This window comes from Xylona heveae (genome assembly GCF_001619985.1).
Source record: "Xylona heveae TC161 unplaced genomic scaffold L228scaffold_10, whole genome shotgun sequence".
In the NCBI taxonomy this organism is placed as follows: Eukaryota; Fungi; Ascomycota; class Xylonomycetes; order Xylonales; family Xylonaceae; genus Xylona; species Xylona heveae.
The window spans coordinates 484,946-499,392 of NW_017264202.1; the positions used below are offsets into that span (position 1 = coordinate 484,946).

Below are 14,447 nucleotides of genomic sequence, written 5' to 3' on the forward strand. Positions count from 1 at the left end.
TTCATTGGATCCATCATCCATCATCCATCATACATCATGGGCGCCATCAGTTCCCTCCATCCCCAACAAGAATGATTGTGATAATGTGCATGGCTGTATGGGAAGCTGCAACACGTACTGTGTCCTGTGCATTAAATCTGAGACATTTGGGGTGGGGGGCAGGCCAAGAGAGCACGGGGGGCAGTTTCAATCTATTTTCCAGTCTATTTGACCACGGCTCTTCTCATATAGCTTGTAATTGTGTAGTTTCAGTTAATGCATTTATAGCTTGTACTTCATATTCACGTTTTATGTTTTGTGTTTTATGTCTCATGTTTCATACATATAAGTTGTTATTTTATTTTATTTTGTTTGGTTTTAGTTTTATTAGTTTTACTTATTTATTTTTCTTTTTAAATATCTTTTTCCTGTATGAAAGCGCTTGCAACAATCAATGATCAAAAATCACAGTACTACAATATTGTACACACACCTATCCAAAATATTTTCAAGAAATCTTGTCCTGTTGATATAAATCATCTCTTGAAAATGTAATGTAAACCAGCTCAACTCCACGGGACCACGTCCCAAAATCCAATATCACTATATCACATCGTCAGAAATATCACAATATCATAACATCACAACATCAGACAGTAAGACAATATCACAGCGCACGAGTAACATAAAAATTATAGAAAAAGATGTGAAATAGAGAAAAGCATTGTATTTCTACTTTTGACATACACTCATTACCTCCAGCCTCGAGTCCTCGAGTGCCTAACAATAAAATTTTCTTTTTGAAACAAACGGACTTTCTTTTCTGTTTGAACATGAGAAATTGAAACAGAAAGAAGATAAACAGAAGAAAAGGTGACATCACCTACCCTCTTCCCACCCGAAAAGGCAAGGAGGATAATCAGAAGATACAAATGGAAAAGGAAGAGAATTGGAAAGGAAAAAAATTAAATAGAAAAGTACAAAGAAGAAAAAGGAAAGAAAAGAAGAAAGGATATATGTGCAAAGCGCAATGTATAGCGGCTATGGGAATAATAGTAGACAAAAAGGATAATAGTAAACAGTAAGAAAAAGGGCAAGGTATGAACAAAGTGCCTCCATGATAGTGGAAAGAGAAAGGTAGAAAATGACAGGACCACCGAATGATAGAAATGAAGAAAGGAAAGGGATGAAAAAAAAAAAGGAAAAAGAAGAAAGAAAAAGCTTTTGAAAGCGCCTGGTAAACACCCCAAACCTCATCAGTCTATTTTCCGGCTCAAGGGAAAGAATCAAAAGTCATTTACTAGGAAAGTCTCGATTGCTCGATCTCAATTCTCATCGAAAATGAGAAAAAGAGCAAAGACAAGAGAGTTTCCTATGCATCTTTCATGTGCTCGTAATTATAATTATCACGTCGTTTGCCTAATGAAACGCAACTTTGGAACACCAATCACAGATGCGTGTATTCATTCCCTGCCGAATCGCCTGTCAAAGTACTTGAGCACACCCATGACGCTGGCAGCTTCGACCTCTAGCGCTGGACGGGTCTGTGGCGGGTTGCTGTTTCGACTCGTATTTGACGAAGAAGGAGGGGGAGGAACCGCCGTGGTATGGAGCTTGCCAATCCATGAATTCAACTCATCGGTGGCACGGTCAAAGTGCGCGTGTCGGGCAAGGGTGGTATATGCATCGGCACAGGACAGTGAGATATCACGAGCAGCTGGGTTTTCAGGCGCGGGCGGTGGTGCAGGACGGGTGTTGGTGGCGGTGGTAGGGGGGCCTTTGGAACGGCAGCATCCGCCACTGGCACCGCCGCCTCCGCAGCAGCCTCCTCCGGGAGGACCGAGCCCTGCAGCTCGAGAAGCAGCAAGAGATTTGCAGAAGAGGGTGCTGTTGGGATCCGCTCGGCACTGAGCACAAGTTCCTGGACCGTTGGCACAGGGATTGCTGCTCTTGCCGCTGCTAATGGGAGCAGCTAGGTGGCGGGAACTCGGCTCAAGGGTGGCTGGCTTCAAGGACTGGGGCAGGCCAGAAGAGGAGATGGACTGGCGGTGGGCATTGCTGATATCGGTGTCAGAGGGAGGAGGTGTGAAAGGTGCCAGAAGAGGAGCGAGGCGGTTATTCTCGAGTTCTCGCTCTCGGTCGTGCTCGTTTTCGACATTGGTGAACTGGTTATTCGCGTTCTCCAGCTCTGCACACACGCAGGGCGTGCCGTCTTGACAGAAGCCGCATGGATCTGGAATTGCCATGGGCGAAACAGTGGCTGAAGGGCTGGGAACCTCAATGATATCTGGAGAAAGACTTGTCCTGGCTCGAAGCGATGTGAAACGGGAGGTAAAGTCGATTTCTAATTCGACTGGCTCTGCCTTGACGGGCTCGCTCGTGCGACGAGTACGCTTGGAGACGCGGTTCTGTGGCGAGTGAGGTCGTTTAGGAGCAACTGGCGAGGTGGTGGTCTCGGGATATGTAATGTGAGAAATATTAAAGGCTTGCTCGATGCATGCACAACGAGCGTTGGTGCTGCATCCTCCACAGCCCATAGGGGCAGCCGCGTGCTCGGATTGCAGATGTTGAGTTTCGTGATGATGGGTTGGGTGGTGATGAGTCTGCTGAGGTACAGTTGCTGAGACGGCAGGCTTGCGAGTAGCATTCCGTCTGGGTGGAAGAGGAACAGCATCCGTGCTGGTTGTTTGGCCACGTCTCAGATATTCAACCTCTTTCTCCGCTCTCTCTTTTAGTTCTCTCTCGTGGTTGAGAGCTTGTTCGAGCCCTTCTGCTCGACTTCGCCACGCTACGAGTTCGCCATTAAATCGATCCACTTCTTCCTGCAGCTGCGATATTTGAGCTTGCATTTCAGCCTGCTCTCGGTCTGCTTCATCTTCAATCTGCTTCATTTGTTCCTCAAGCTCGCCAACTCTGGCAGCTCGACGCTCGCGAAAGGCTCGCTGAGCGGCTCGGTTCTGGGCCTTGCGTTTGGTTGGAGGGATATCAGTTGCAGGCTTTCGACCTGGTTTTGGCCGAGGAGGTATCACCCATTCTTTGCTCGTGACAATGCCGGACGGTGGGAGAGAGTGAACAGCCGGAGAAGCAGCTCTACTTGGAGCAGGTGAGAGCTTAACCGCCAGCGCTGGTGCTGGGGCTAGCATTGGGGTGGGTGCAATTGACGTGGTCATTGTCGATGTGTATTTGAGACGCCAAAGCTGTTGAAAATGTCAGTATATCTTCTCAAAAAGACAAAAGACAATGCCATCTGCATATTAATCCACAAAAGATGATGAATATCCTTTTCATAGGCTCGAAAGCGAGATATCTCCGACGACGAATTACTATGAGGGACTTATGCCCTCGCCAAAGAAAAAAAGTCCTTACCTGCCGCACATCTGCTTGAATGGAGTCAAAACGATTAGAGATTCAATTGATAGATGAAGGGAGAGAAAAAGAAATATTTGCAAGGGCCCTTCAAGGTGCCCAGTCAGGGTCTAAATGAGGAGTTAGGGTAAATGGAGAGGGAGGAGGGAGGGGAGCGAGTATCCGAAGGTTGATCAAATCATCAGATAACTCCACTTAGAGTTATCTGATCCTGCACTGCCAAGCCACTAAACCGCAAATGGTGTAATGACCACGTCCTCGGCCGGTCTCGGAGGAATTTGTGACCAATCATGTTACACAGTGGTTTGGCAGTCACGACCCGCAATTCTCTCTCGACCAACCACCATTCGAGCTTAGAATTTCGATTTATCAGATCCTTTCTGTGCCGTCCTCGAGCTTGCTAGCTCAACCCGGTTGATTATCTCCCTCTCCACTCCTTGCATTCCATCATTATTGTGGGGATTGGAATTGCTCCGGCCTCTGGCGATACTTCACCTAAGGAGAAACTCAGAAGCATTTTACTAAAGTCTGGACGTTTCCTTTTGCTGGTAAACCTCACGGTCATAGGGGAGATGATGCCCGCCAACTAGTAACACTTGTTTCTAGGCCCCCCGCCCTCTCTGCAGCCCTTGAGAAGCGTTGATCACCATGAGCCGGTTCTACGTGCGTACTTTCTAGTCTTTTCCTAATCCAAATGCTCTTACCTCATCGCCCGATGGCTTTTACTTTTCTGACTCATTACATTACAGTTCGGTGATACGGATAGCTCATCGGGGCTTGAGGACGACGACTTGCCCTATCCTGCCCCCCTTGCTCGCGCCGACTTCCTCCAACCGGATTTCAGCCCGGCGGAATACTTGTCAACTTTACGCAATAGACATCAGACCCTAGAAGATCTTCGCGGAGATCTCCGTAGCCGCTCTCAACTTGTATCAAAAGAACTCCTCGATCTAGTCAACAGCAATTATACCGATTTCTTATCCCTAGGTGGTAGCCTGAGGGGCGGCGATGAAAAGGTTGAAGAGGTTCGGGTGGGATTGCTCGGGTTCAAACGGGACATAGAAGATGTCCGGAAACGGGTCGAAAAGCGGGGAAAGGAGGTGGAGGATCTGATTCGCGAGCGAACAGGCCTACGGAGGCAAATAAATGTCGGCCGGGCGCTCCTCGAGGTTGACAGTCGGTTGACAGAATTGGAGGGTCGGCTTATGGTGAAATATGCTGGACAGTCTTCCCTTGACGACGAAACGGCAGAGGCAGGGTTTACCAGTGAGAGCGAAGAGGACTCCGATGAAGAGGAATATTCCGAAGATAATAACGGTTCTCTATCTATAGCCAAGCTCAAGGGGCTTGTGCAGCGGTATCTATATGTTACCCAGCTCATTGACCACATTGGCTCAGAGCACCCGTTTTTAATAGCCCAAGAATCTCGCTTGATGCGGGTGCGCAACACTATTTTGTTGGACTTGGGGACAGCGCTCAAGCACGCCAAAACATCTCACACCAAAAGCCCTGATCGATTGATGAAAATCATGGCGGTGTATAGAGAGATGGGCGAAGCCAAGGAAGCAGTTCAAGCCCTGAAAGATTTGAAGCTTAAGGCTTAAGTATCATGTTATGTATACCGGCATGGCTCTGGCGTCTTGGAATTGGAATTGGCGTGGCGTTCGCGGAGCAAAGTAGCATCAAACCTGGAGAATTCTCTTGCTTAGCCGATGAAAGTTATAATTTTAATAGTTTGATACGTCTGTCCATGTCGAGGTACCGCTATATATCAATTTGAACTCATCCTGAAACTCGAATGATTTCATAAATGTTTGCAGGATTGCTTCAACGCCTTATCGAAAATAGAAAAAGCTCAAAATCTCCTGTTCGGAGAACAATAATATAATGAAGAGGAACCTGCCCGAAAATGCCAATCATGCATGATTGGTTTTAGACTGCTTAGATAGTTGATGAAACATTTCCAAACAATTATCACGATAATTCCGCTACTTGTCAATGAGATGCTTGAGCTTGGGATCCAATTTGGGGTAGCAGTTTTTGACTGTGCTGAAAAGGGCTATTTCGGAACCCCACCAAACATCGAAACTGGGGTGCTGGTTATCTGTCCAGAGCTGTCTTTCAATCTGCTTCCAAAAAGAGTAATTGTGAAGTCTCGTTGAACGTCGTATGCAAGCCAGCCTTGGCATCCAAAGGAGTGCCGCCAATGATAATAGCCTAACGGCAAGGTTAGCCCAAAAGAGGAAATTAAATTGTTCATTGGACGTCGTGACATTGAGTAGTTGGCAGCCCGTTCGCGGAGACAAGTTGATTCACAAACGCCCCATGACGTCTGTAGAGATTGACGATTCAGACACAATAAAAATAAGCATAACCCTGCTTGAACAGCGCACTCCGGACAACATGTGTGTACCAAAAGATCTTTGAAAAAAGTAAAATTTACTTCAAATATGCTTCTATTTAATACAGTCCGAAGAAATGATGCTCCATGGAAACCTTGATATTTGAGAATTACAAAACGGAAAGATCCCTCGTCGAGGGAGAGTTGGCGCTTCTGAAGTCGCCATTGAGACTGAAGCCTGGGGCATTGGTAGAGCTGAGGACCTAAATTGAAACATCAGTGAATAGTGCGCCAGAAGATGGGAAGTTGTGCAAAGCCTACCACTTCATAGAGCTCCTTGTGGATCTTGTCGCTCATGGCCGACATGTCTTTCTTGACATGATCAATGAAATAACGGATATTCTTCTGCATCTCCTCAGGAGTGAATCCCAACTGACCAACCGCCATCCGAATTACTCCCAGTCTCTCTCGGTATTCACTTCCTCCGACCATTTCTTTGACGGTAGCGCCGACATCCTTGACTACCGTACCAGTCTTTGCGCTGGGCATGAGGCCTCGCGGTCCCAATACTCTTCCCAGAGCAGCTTTATTCAGCTTTGCCAGTGAATCCACATGACATAGACAGCGGTCGAATTCTATCCGACCGGCCTTGACGGCTTCGAAGATGGCCTCTTCGCCAACGAGAACGGCGCCGTGTTTCTTGGCTGCCTCGGCGGCCTTAGAGTCGGGCGGACAGATGACGCAAATACGGATATCGGTCTTGACGGGGTGGGGAAGCTGAAGACGGCTTCGAATGACGGGGCCGTTCTTGAGGGTTTTGAGCCTTAGGTGCATTTCATATTTGGCAGATGTAGGGGGTCGGCCGACTTCGAATGCGCGGATGTACCTGTTGGCTGTTAAGAACCAGTTCTCTTTTCGGTAATAGAGAAGGGATCCAACCTCATAGCATCGCAAAGAGAGAACTGCTCCGCATCCTTAAGACTGTATTGAATAAATGATGATCTTGTCGTTTTCTTCTTCTTTTTCGTATCCTTCTTCTTATACTTCGGGTTCGCTTTGGTCGAGGCACAACGCAATTGATCAGCAGCACCCGAGAAGACGAAAGGTAGCCTTGGCTGCGATCGAACCGCTGGACCTATCGTTAATCTGCTCAATTGAGCAATTGGCATCTTGAGGGACGCCATTGCAGGTCGAATGTGATCTTGAAAGCTTGACCGAATTCCCAAAGTTGTCGCCAATCGTAGGATTATTTCCGAACTCTTCTCCGTGGTTACCCGGCGAATTAAATCCGTGTGACAGAGGCATAAATTATGCACCTTTATGCCAACCACGGATTATTCGCTGAGTCATCCTATCAGCAACACCGAACCCCACCATATCCCAACTTTTGAAAGTGGGCTGTCGACCGTTGTTCCTCTACGCAATTGCACAGTCTACCAGTTAACAATGGCCACTCTTACTTTGGCCGTTCGGGCGAGTCACGCCTTGCTCGCTCCCCCTCTTCTCGTTGCCCATCTTATCAATGAGAAGAAGACTGAATCTCTAGTTACTATTAAGCTCGAGGACGTAGAGACCATCAAGACGACCCACGGTGAAGGCGTTGTCGAGCTCACTGCGGGCTCGTCCACACCTGTTTATGGTGACAGCGCCGTGCTCAAGAAGCTCCTTGCGGACTATCCAATTCCCTCGCAGCAGCAAAAGGCGGTTAGTCATAGCCACACGGCTTTTGGACATGTGAGCTTTCTGACATTGGATATTTAGGAGGAGGAATGGCTCGAACGCGCCGTTGCTTTCACAAACCCCACCTTTAAAGCCTTTGAGGCTGCACTCGGAGAGCTCGATGCTCATCTGACTCTGCGATCATTCATTGTCGGATACAGTCTCACTCCAGCCGATCTTGCAGCCTGGGGTGCTCTCCGCGGAAACAAGGCGGCTTTCGCTTTTGTCCGCCGAAACACGCTCGCGAACGTGGGACGTTGGTTCCGCTACGTCGACGAGATCATTCCTTGGGCTGGCAAGGCTGTTGAGTCGCTGAGTGCTTCGGCAAAGGAGAAGAAATCAGCAAAGAGCCGAGAGGGTGCCAGCTACGACATTGCTCTGCCGGACGTCGAAAAGGGTGTTATTACCCGTTTCCCTCCGGAGCCTTCGTAAGATAACACTCATCCAGTAGCATAATCTATAGTCATAAAGTACTTATGATTGTTTAGGGGCTATCTCCACATCGGACATGCCAAGGCGGCTTTGTTGAACGACTACTTCGCCCACGAGCAATACAAAGGAACGCTTCTTCTTCGATTCGATGACACCAACCCCTCCAAGGAAAAGCAGGAGTACCAAGATGCAATTATCGAGGACCTATCTCTTATGGCCATCTACCCTAACAAGACCTCGTACACTAGTGACTACTTTGATGAGCTGTACGATTACTGTGTCCAGATGATCAAGGAGGGCAATGCCTACGCCGACAACACTGACCAGGAAACCATGCGGTACCAGAGAATGCACGGTATCCCCAGCAACTGCCGCGACAACAGCGCTGAGGAGAACCTGGCTCATTTCGAGGAAATGAAGAAGGGCTCCGAGGAAGGACTTACCTGGTGCATTCGGGCCAAGATTTCTGTCGATAATCCAAACAAGGCCATGCGCGATCCCGTCATCTATCGTTGCAACCCGCTCCCTCATCACCGCACCGGCAGCAAGTGGAAGATCTACCCCACCTACGACTTCTGTTGCCCAATTGTCGACTCCATTGAGGGAGTCACTCACGCTCTCAGAACTATTGAGTACCGTGACCGTAACCCTCAGTACCACTGGATGCTGAAGGCACTTCACCTTCGTGATGTCCACATCTGGGACTTTGCCCGCATGAACTTTGTTCGCACTCTGCTTTCCAAGCGTAAGCTGACCAAGTTCGTCGATGACGGTGTTGTCTGGGGCTGGGATGACCCGCGTTTCCCCACTATCCGTGGTATCCGCCGCCGGGGTATGACCATTGGCGCTCTGCGCGAGTTCATCCTCAAGCAAGGACCGAGCCGGAACATTGTCAACCTTGACTGGACCCTCTTCTGGGCCACCAACAAGAAGTACATTGACCCGATCGCTCCTCGTCACGTCGCCGTGGTCAAGGAGAACGCTGTCCCCTGTACAATTGTCGGTGCCCGCGCAGCTCCTTACTCCGAGGACAAGCCCAAGCACGCCAAGAACGCCGAGGTTGGTCTCCGGAAGATCTGGTACAGTGGCTCGATCTTGATCGATCAGGAAGATGCCCAGTCCTTCAAGCAGGACGAGGAGATTACCCTTATGCAATGGGGCAATGCCATTGTTCGCAAGATCTCCCACTCGATCAACCCCTTGAACAAGAACGTGACTGGCTTGGAGCTTGAGTTACACCTCCAGGGTGATGTCAAGAAGACTGAGAAGAAGGTCACCTGGCTGTCGACCGAAGGCCAGGAGCTTGTTCCCGTTGAGCTCGTCGACTTTGACTACTTGATCACCAAGGATAAGCTCGAGGAAGACGACAAGGTGGACGACTTCTTGACCCCCAACACTGAGTTCCGCACCAGCGCTGTTGCGGATTGCAATGTTGCCGACCTTAAGGCCGATGATATTATTCAGTTTGAGCGTAAGGGCTACTACAGAGTGGACAAGCCCTTCCAGCATGGACAGCCAGCCGTCCTGTTCAACATTCCCACTGGCAAGACCAAATAGAGAAGAGGATAGATTAGAGTCTGAGGGCCTATACTGAGGGCCCATACACGGCAATCTAGCGGCCATATATGAGTATAGTACTTTATGAAATCATGTTAAAATAAAATTTGTTTTCCTATTTCGTCCTTTGTCGGCTGCAGAGATGACCTTTTACTTCTCTTTCGAACTCCACCTATGTTCTTTCTTGATCTTTTGATTGATGATCACCCAACAAATGAGGTATACATAGATGCATCGTGAAGAACAGAAGAAAGATAAATAAATAAGATAGTCGAGATGACATAACACCCGTCCCGTCAAATATGATCCGCATGCATCGGGCCCTAAAACACCATCTACGCCCCAAGCTCCATTACCCAAACTAGAAATACACCAACCCAAAGGAAAAGAATGAAGAAGAAACTCGAGACTTTTATCCATCACACCGCATATATCAATGCATCCTGTTGCTCAGCGCGTGAGACCAACCAAGGACAGTTTCGGCAGACCCAGCGTGAGAACAACTAGGATAGACTTGACAGATCCAGCGTGTGAAACATCAAGGAAAGGAGAATTCCCTCCCTAGACAAAAACACTTAAGCAGCAAGCCTGTCCTCGAGCACCGCACGAACCAAGCCCGGTCTTCGTGTCTCCCAGACACGCATTCCAACAATATCACCCACTTTCTCGACAAGTCTCTGCTTGATTTCTTCACTGAGATCCGATGTATCTGTGGGCCCCGACACCGGGCGGCCCAGCGAATCAACCTCTAGCCTCTCCAGCGCAGAAAGAATCGCATCCACGACTTTCTCGGCCTCGATTTTCTTCGAGCTTGTTCCTGGCGGCTGCTGCTGGGAACCTTGGTCCTCGGCAATACGGTCTTGGAGAATGCCATCGTAGGGCTTCAGATTCGGCAGGATCAAGACGCGGACAATATCGGCTCCGCCAATAGCGGTCAGGCCGTGAATTGCGCCATAGTGCACGCCGAATGACCGGTGTGGGTCAAGAAAGTGTTTCAGACAGGTACGTGCGAGTCGTGGGTTGAGCGTGTGGCTGGCTTTGGCGTATTTGGTGGAGATTTTGGCGATGAGAGAGGCAGCGATATCGCGCAGGGCGAAGTGTGCGAGGGGAGATGGTCCGCTGGCGTTGTTGGAGTCGACGCCCCCTCCTCCTGCACCTCCTCCTCCGCCGCCGAGACGGCGCCCGATGAGGCATGTGAGGATGGGAGGGATGATTGATGCGACCTGTTTGTAGAGTTGTGAGTATAAGAGGGTTACAGTGTTGAAGGGAGATAACAAAAGTGCCGAGGGAGAGAGAGGGGCGAGGAAAGATGAGGTGTTAAGGACAGTTGAAATGATAAGGACATACGTAAGGATCGACGTAAAGGCTTGAATTGTCAAGCATGGCCGAAGTAAGCTGCATCATCTGCGTCAAGATAAAGAGGCTGTTTAAGCTATGCGTGACCTTCTCGGCGACGAATTGCACAAAGTACGGCACGAGCTGGTGCAGGCCAGGATCACTGCGTAAGCTGGCCAGTGCAGCCACGCGGTATTCGTCGTTGTTTTCGTCAAGCACAGCGCCGCAGACTCGCTCAAAGTACAGCTGTAACTCTTTGGACAAGATGTGTTTTACTAGCGGCTTGACAGCGAAATTGTCTTCTCCTCCGGCGGCACCTAGGCTGGCATTTGCTCCTGGACCCTTGGGTACCAGCTCTTGGTTGCGCGAGTCGGCTGATGTAGGATTCTGTGGGATTGACGGTTGGACGCCTTCGACGGCAAGCCAGTGGGCTGTTTTTGTGGGGAAAGGTTAGTATAGAGTATATTTGAAGCGGGATAGTCTGAGAGGAGGAGGAGCAGACCTGTGAATGAAATCTCCCGAGGAACTTTCGGAAGCGGTGCATTGATGAGCTTCTCAAAGTCGACTTCCTCGTCTTCAACGTAGAACAATGGTTGGCCTGGGCCAATGGACGCTTCGCCGAATCGAAGAGGTCGCGTCGATTCATATCCATACAAGGGCTCGACATCAAGGACTCGTAATGCTTGGGCAATGTCTTGTGTGGACAGGGTTGTGCGCTTGCTGTGTCTCATGAATTTGAGCGCTTCTTCGAGCACTTGCGACAGACGGTACTCTACATCGCGGGAAAGGTTCTCGACTACATCGTTGTTCAACGCGGAGATGCCTACTGACTCGGCGACGTCCTTGATGTTTTCCGGGTTCCACACCGACATTGTGAAGGCGTAATGACTGAGCCGAGTAGCGCCGTCTTAGGGAATAGCTGAGGTTCGGAGAAGGTGGTTGCCCTCACGCGATGATTGTAATTTGTCGAGCTCGGCTTCTGGCAGGAAATGCCACGTTGTTTTTGAGCGGTCGGGTGAAACGGACAGAGCGGCGGTCAGACAAGCTTGGGATCCTGTTTCCTTCTCGATTGCCTCTTTGCTTGTTCTTTGAGGCACTTCCTTCGGGTCCTCGCATAAGGTTGCGGAGAGATTGGGCGCAACTTTCCGCCAGGCAACGGGGACGCCGCTGCTCTCTCGCTGTCAAGTTGATCTTTGTATTACCAAAGTCGCGTGGAGATTGTATCCGCCAGAAAATTTGGATTGCGACAGGATATTGTCAAAGTAGAGCAACAGAGCTCGGGCAATGGAAACGGAGACCTCTCTAAGAGATGCGATTCTAAGCGCGAAATAGACGGCTCTCATATACAGTGGTAAGCGCAGAGCTCGCTTATTGCGTCTATTTGAATGGGCTATAGCTCAGCGACAACTTCAGACATGACAGAACAATTGTTTGCCTATAAAAAACAAAGGAATACGAATATGCACCCCGCATTTCTGCATCATGCAAATTCTCAGGGTAGTGTCTGTGGATCAATTTCCCACCCAATTGTGGCTGCCGGTTTCCCGTATGAAGGCCACTTTTTTCAGTCTTCTAGCCGTTTTTCTCCCAAAGAAAAGTCAGCGATAACTCCATTTGAACCAACGTCAATTCTGGAGATTGAGACTTTGGTCATCACAAGCTCAGAATATCACATGGATCATTTATGGACAGATTACTGACGTGGATGTACACCGTCATGATCTGCGCAAGGGGTTCCAGCCCTTTCTCCAGCTTACGAGGTACATGGGACCTAGGATTTGGGTTCACATAGTTGCACAAATTTCAACTGAAAGATCAAAGACGCCACTTCCCTCTCCTCATTCGCCTTGACATGATTGAAAGAGTTGATTTCAGGGTCTGGCTCAAGCCAATGCTTCCTTGAGCGGCACGATGGGCACTGTGACAGGCTCTCTTGGTCTGCAGGGTCCTCTCACCGCTCATTCCCGAAAGCTTGGAGATACCTCCACCACCTGGTGACTTTGGTTTGCTGGCAGTAACGGAAGATTTCTTATCGTTCCACAGCAGCATTCTAGTCAACTAATGTCCGATGAAGCATTAGGGATCTTGCAGTTGTTTTGTCCAAAATTTGGGGATTGCAGCTCCCCCATGTCGTCTTTCCGCGCTTCCACATGAGCCATGCATTGCAAAGCTTGGCATGCCGTGGAAATGTCTCCGGGCCGCTCCCTGCTTTATATCTACCTTTTACATTAGTCACTTCACTAATCCTTTTTGTACTGTACCCTTCAAGGGAGTCTCGGGACGCTTCACCGGTGGCGCTGTGGCGCCCCTTGCGGGCCCTTTCAAGATGCAGCGTCACATTTCTGCCCTCAGATATCAATTTCCCCTCTGCAAAAACCCCCCTGTACACCCGTCATCCCAACATTTCTCTCACCGATATATGCGCAACGAGCCTCTTCTATCCTCTTTCGCCTTGGTCCTGCTTTCCCAAGAAACGTATAAGCACTCGTTTTGTAAAATCTTGCCGCTTGACGAAGAACCAGCTCACGTATGTTGAAAATTTCCACGTTGACAATTTGCATAAACTACTGCATAGCCGCATTTCTTTCTAACCATTCCCGCTGAGTCACGAAGGCGTGAAGTGACTAAATTCTGTTTGCTGAATGTTGGGAGTTTTAATTGTTTGTCCTTTTGACCAGTGAAAGTCTGCTTCGTCTGCCATAAAAGTTCATCCTCTTCCGCCACCGATCTTCATCACACCCAAAAGTTACGTCTTCCCTGAGCAACGTGGTCTGCTATTCATAATTGGAAACTTCTTCTCTTTCACTGAATAGTTTGTTTGTGCTTCTATCATCGATCCTATCACCGTTCCTTCACAGCTGCCGTGATGATTTCGCACTCAGTTTCCTCCTCTTGGAGCCGTATAAATACCCCTACTCAAACCGCTCAAAGACGACCACAAAAATCCAACAGCTTCAGAAATTCTACTACAATGCCGGAATATCTAGCTTCTTTTTCTGACTACTCGAGAACTGATCCTCCCTCACCGCCCCCGCAGCCCCCGCCAAGTCCTGAGCCTGGACCATATCGTGTGCTGCCCGCGGAGCAGAATGCTCGCCAGTACAGAGAGTTGGAGCAGCAGCTTACAGCTGGCCTGTGAGTTATGTGAAAACATACATCTGGATATGGAGCTGACGACTTGTCAAAGCCAATTAGCCAGCAACCATTGAGCCAGACAGAATGCGCGGAAAGGAGATAGCTCTGGTAAGCTTTCATGGCCATCATTTATGGTTTCCATTATGTTCCTTCAATCAGATCTAATGATTCCAATTATGTTAGGAGCGTGGCATACGATCGTTGCTCTTCAACTTTCGGAAATTTCCTCCGTCCTATAATCAAAATTTCACTCTGACGCAACGGGAGCTGCTGTTCGCGCTCTTTAATATTCCTCCTTCCCAACAAAAAAATTTCTTTTGGTTCTCTCTATGGAGGTATAATGGGTAATGTGGCATTTGTCCCGTTGGTAGATCATATTTCGGTTTAATTGAGCTCAATTGTCTGGGGCTCTTCGAGGACGTTAATGTTATCGGCGGCATTTTTTCTTTTAAATTGATGAAAGCAAGGGAAGGAGTCGAACTTTATGCTACATTGCATAAAAACCGATAGTTACTTTTCATTCCACTCAATACATCGAATAGCTGCAGCATAGGTTGACTGTGACTATGTCTTGTGCATTATT

The 14,447-nt window shown here is 48.8% G+C and overlaps 10 protein-coding genes across 10 annotated transcripts; 5 read left to right on the plus strand and 5 right to left on the minus strand.

Moving 5' to 3' along the window:
• The first annotated feature begins 17 nt into the window (after positions 1 to 17).
• L228DRAFT_25684 (hypothetical protein) lies at positions 18 to 542 on the plus strand. Its single transcript, XM_018333947.1, has one exon. It carries the CDS (start codon positions 72 to 74, stop codon positions 435 to 437), a length of 366 nt encoding a protein of 121 aa, XP_018185856.1. The 5' UTR covers positions 18 to 71; the 3' UTR covers positions 438 to 542.
• On the minus strand, positions 543 to 940 carry L228DRAFT_25685 (hypothetical protein). Its single transcript, XM_018333949.1, has one exon. The coding sequence runs from the start codon at positions 857 to 859 to the stop codon at positions 647 to 649; it is 213 nt and encodes a 70-aa protein (XP_018185857.1). The 5' UTR covers positions 860 to 940; the 3' UTR covers positions 543 to 646.
• On the minus strand, positions 940 to 1,339 carry L228DRAFT_25675 (hypothetical protein). The gene has a single exon (XM_018333941.1). It carries the CDS (start codon positions 1,234 to 1,236, stop codon positions 1,021 to 1,023), a length of 216 nt encoding a protein of 71 aa, XP_018185858.1. The 5' UTR covers positions 1,237 to 1,339; the 3' UTR covers positions 940 to 1,020.
• L228DRAFT_25679 (hypothetical protein) lies at positions 1,340 to 3,478 on the minus strand. Its single transcript, XM_018333943.1, has 2 exons — positions 3,346 to 3,478; positions 1,340 to 3,176 (listed from the first exon to the last, which is right to left on the minus strand). The coding sequence occupies exon 2, from the start codon at positions 3,147 to 3,149 to the stop codon at positions 1,443 to 1,445; it is 1,707 nt and encodes a 568-aa protein (XP_018185859.1). The 5' UTR covers positions 3,150 to 3,176; positions 3,346 to 3,478; the 3' UTR covers positions 1,340 to 1,442.
• A 229-nt stretch (positions 3,479 to 3,707) lies between these two features.
• L228DRAFT_262970 (hypothetical protein) lies at positions 3,708 to 5,248 on the plus strand. The gene is made up of 3 exons (XM_018334454.1): positions 3,708 to 3,893; positions 3,952 to 4,008; positions 4,095 to 5,248. The coding sequence occupies exons 2-3, from the start codon at positions 3,994 to 3,996 to the stop codon at positions 4,947 to 4,949; spliced, it is 870 nt and encodes a 289-aa protein (XP_018185860.1). The 5' UTR covers positions 3,708 to 3,893; positions 3,952 to 3,993; the 3' UTR covers positions 4,950 to 5,248.
• Positions 5,249 to 5,814: 566 nt separating this feature from the next.
• L228DRAFT_25704 (ribosomal protein L1) lies at positions 5,815 to 6,897 on the minus strand. Its single transcript, XM_018333958.1, has 3 exons — positions 6,626 to 6,897; positions 6,008 to 6,572; positions 5,815 to 5,949 (listed from the first exon to the last, which is right to left on the minus strand). Exons 1-3 carry the CDS (start codon positions 6,868 to 6,870, stop codon positions 5,857 to 5,859), a joined length of 903 nt encoding a protein of 300 aa, XP_018185861.1. The 5' UTR covers positions 6,871 to 6,897; the 3' UTR covers positions 5,815 to 5,856.
• A 205-nt stretch (positions 6,898 to 7,102) lies between these two features.
• On the plus strand, positions 7,103 to 9,876 carry L228DRAFT_249976 (glutamyl-tRNA synthetase). The gene is made up of 3 exons (XM_018333214.1): positions 7,103 to 7,390; positions 7,448 to 7,833; positions 7,894 to 9,876. Exons 1-3 carry the CDS (start codon positions 7,133 to 7,135, stop codon positions 9,392 to 9,394), a joined length of 2,145 nt encoding a protein of 714 aa, XP_018185862.1. The 5' UTR covers positions 7,103 to 7,132; the 3' UTR covers positions 9,395 to 9,876.
• A 93-nt stretch (positions 9,877 to 9,969) lies between these two features.
• L228DRAFT_232882 (transcription initiation factor TFIID subunit D5) lies at positions 9,970 to 11,601 on the minus strand (the record flags this gene model as incomplete). Its single annotated transcript, XM_018330610.1, has 3 exons — positions 9,970 to 10,617; positions 10,742 to 11,160; positions 11,232 to 11,601. The coding sequence occupies 3 exons, from the start codon at positions 11,599 to 11,601 to the stop codon at positions 9,970 to 9,972; spliced, it is 1,437 nt and encodes a 478-aa protein (XP_018185863.1).
• A 1,129-nt stretch (positions 11,602 to 12,730) lies between these two features.
• Positions 12,731 to 13,458, plus strand: L228DRAFT_25734 (hypothetical protein). Its single transcript, XM_018333975.1, has one exon. The coding sequence runs from the start codon at positions 12,880 to 12,882 to the stop codon at positions 13,318 to 13,320; it is 441 nt and encodes a 146-aa protein (XP_018185864.1). The 5' UTR covers positions 12,731 to 12,879; the 3' UTR covers positions 13,321 to 13,458.
• Positions 13,459 to 14,058, plus strand: L228DRAFT_25735 (hypothetical protein). The gene is made up of 3 exons (XM_018333976.1): positions 13,459 to 13,864; positions 13,917 to 13,972; positions 14,048 to 14,058. Exons 1-2 carry the CDS (start codon positions 13,596 to 13,598, stop codon positions 13,936 to 13,938), a joined length of 291 nt encoding a protein of 96 aa, XP_018185865.1. The 5' UTR covers positions 13,459 to 13,595; the 3' UTR covers positions 13,939 to 13,972; positions 14,048 to 14,058.
• Positions 14,059 to 14,447: the final 389 nt, after the last annotated feature.

Bases quoted from the DNA above. Each gene is read 5' to 3' on its own strand.
- L228DRAFT_25679 (XM_018333943.1), bottom strand. From the start codon at position 3,149: ATGACCACGTCAATTGCACCCACCCCAATGCTAGCCCCAGCACCAGCG.
- L228DRAFT_249976 (XM_018333214.1), top strand. From the start codon at position 7,133: ATGGCCACTCTTACTTTGGCCGTTCGGGCGAGTCACGCCTTGCTCGCT. The intron at 7,391-7,447 runs GTTAGTCATAGC...TTGGATATTTAG, and splicing joins CCTCGCAGCAGCAAAAGGCG to GAGGAGGAATGGCTCGAACG. The intron at 7,834-7,893 runs GTAAGATAACAC...ATGATTGTTTAG, and splicing joins CGTTTCCCTCCGGAGCCTTC to GGGCTATCTCCACATCGGAC.
- L228DRAFT_25684 (XM_018333947.1), top strand. From the start codon at position 72: ATGATTGTGATAATGTGCATGGCTGTATGGGAAGCTGCAACACGTACT.
- L228DRAFT_25735 (XM_018333976.1), top strand. From the start codon at position 13,596: ATGATTTCGCACTCAGTTTCCTCCTCTTGGAGCCGTATAAATACCCCT. The intron at 13,865-13,916 runs GTGAGTTATGTG...GACTTGTCAAAG, and splicing joins CAGCAGCTTACAGCTGGCCT to CCAATTAGCCAGCAACCATT.
- L228DRAFT_25675 (XM_018333941.1), bottom strand. From the start codon at position 1,236: ATGAGGTTTGGGGTGTTTACCAGGCGCTTTCAAAAGCTTTTTCTTTCT.
- L228DRAFT_25734 (XM_018333975.1), top strand. From the start codon at position 12,880: ATGAGCCATGCATTGCAAAGCTTGGCATGCCGTGGAAATGTCTCCGGG.
- L228DRAFT_25685 (XM_018333949.1), bottom strand. From the start codon at position 859: ATGTCACCTTTTCTTCTGTTTATCTTCTTTCTGTTTCAATTTCTCATG.
- L228DRAFT_25704 (XM_018333958.1), bottom strand. From the start codon at position 6,870: ATGGCGTCCCTCAAGATGCCAATTGCTCAATTGAGCAGATTAACGATA. The intron at 6,573-6,625 runs GTTGGATCCCTT...AACAGCCAACAG, and splicing joins TCTCTTTGCGATGCTATGAG to GTACATCCGCGCATTCGAAG. The intron at 5,950-6,007 runs GTAGGCTTTGCA...GTTTCAATTTAG, and splicing joins ACAAGGAGCTCTATGAAGTG to GTCCTCAGCTCTACCAATGC.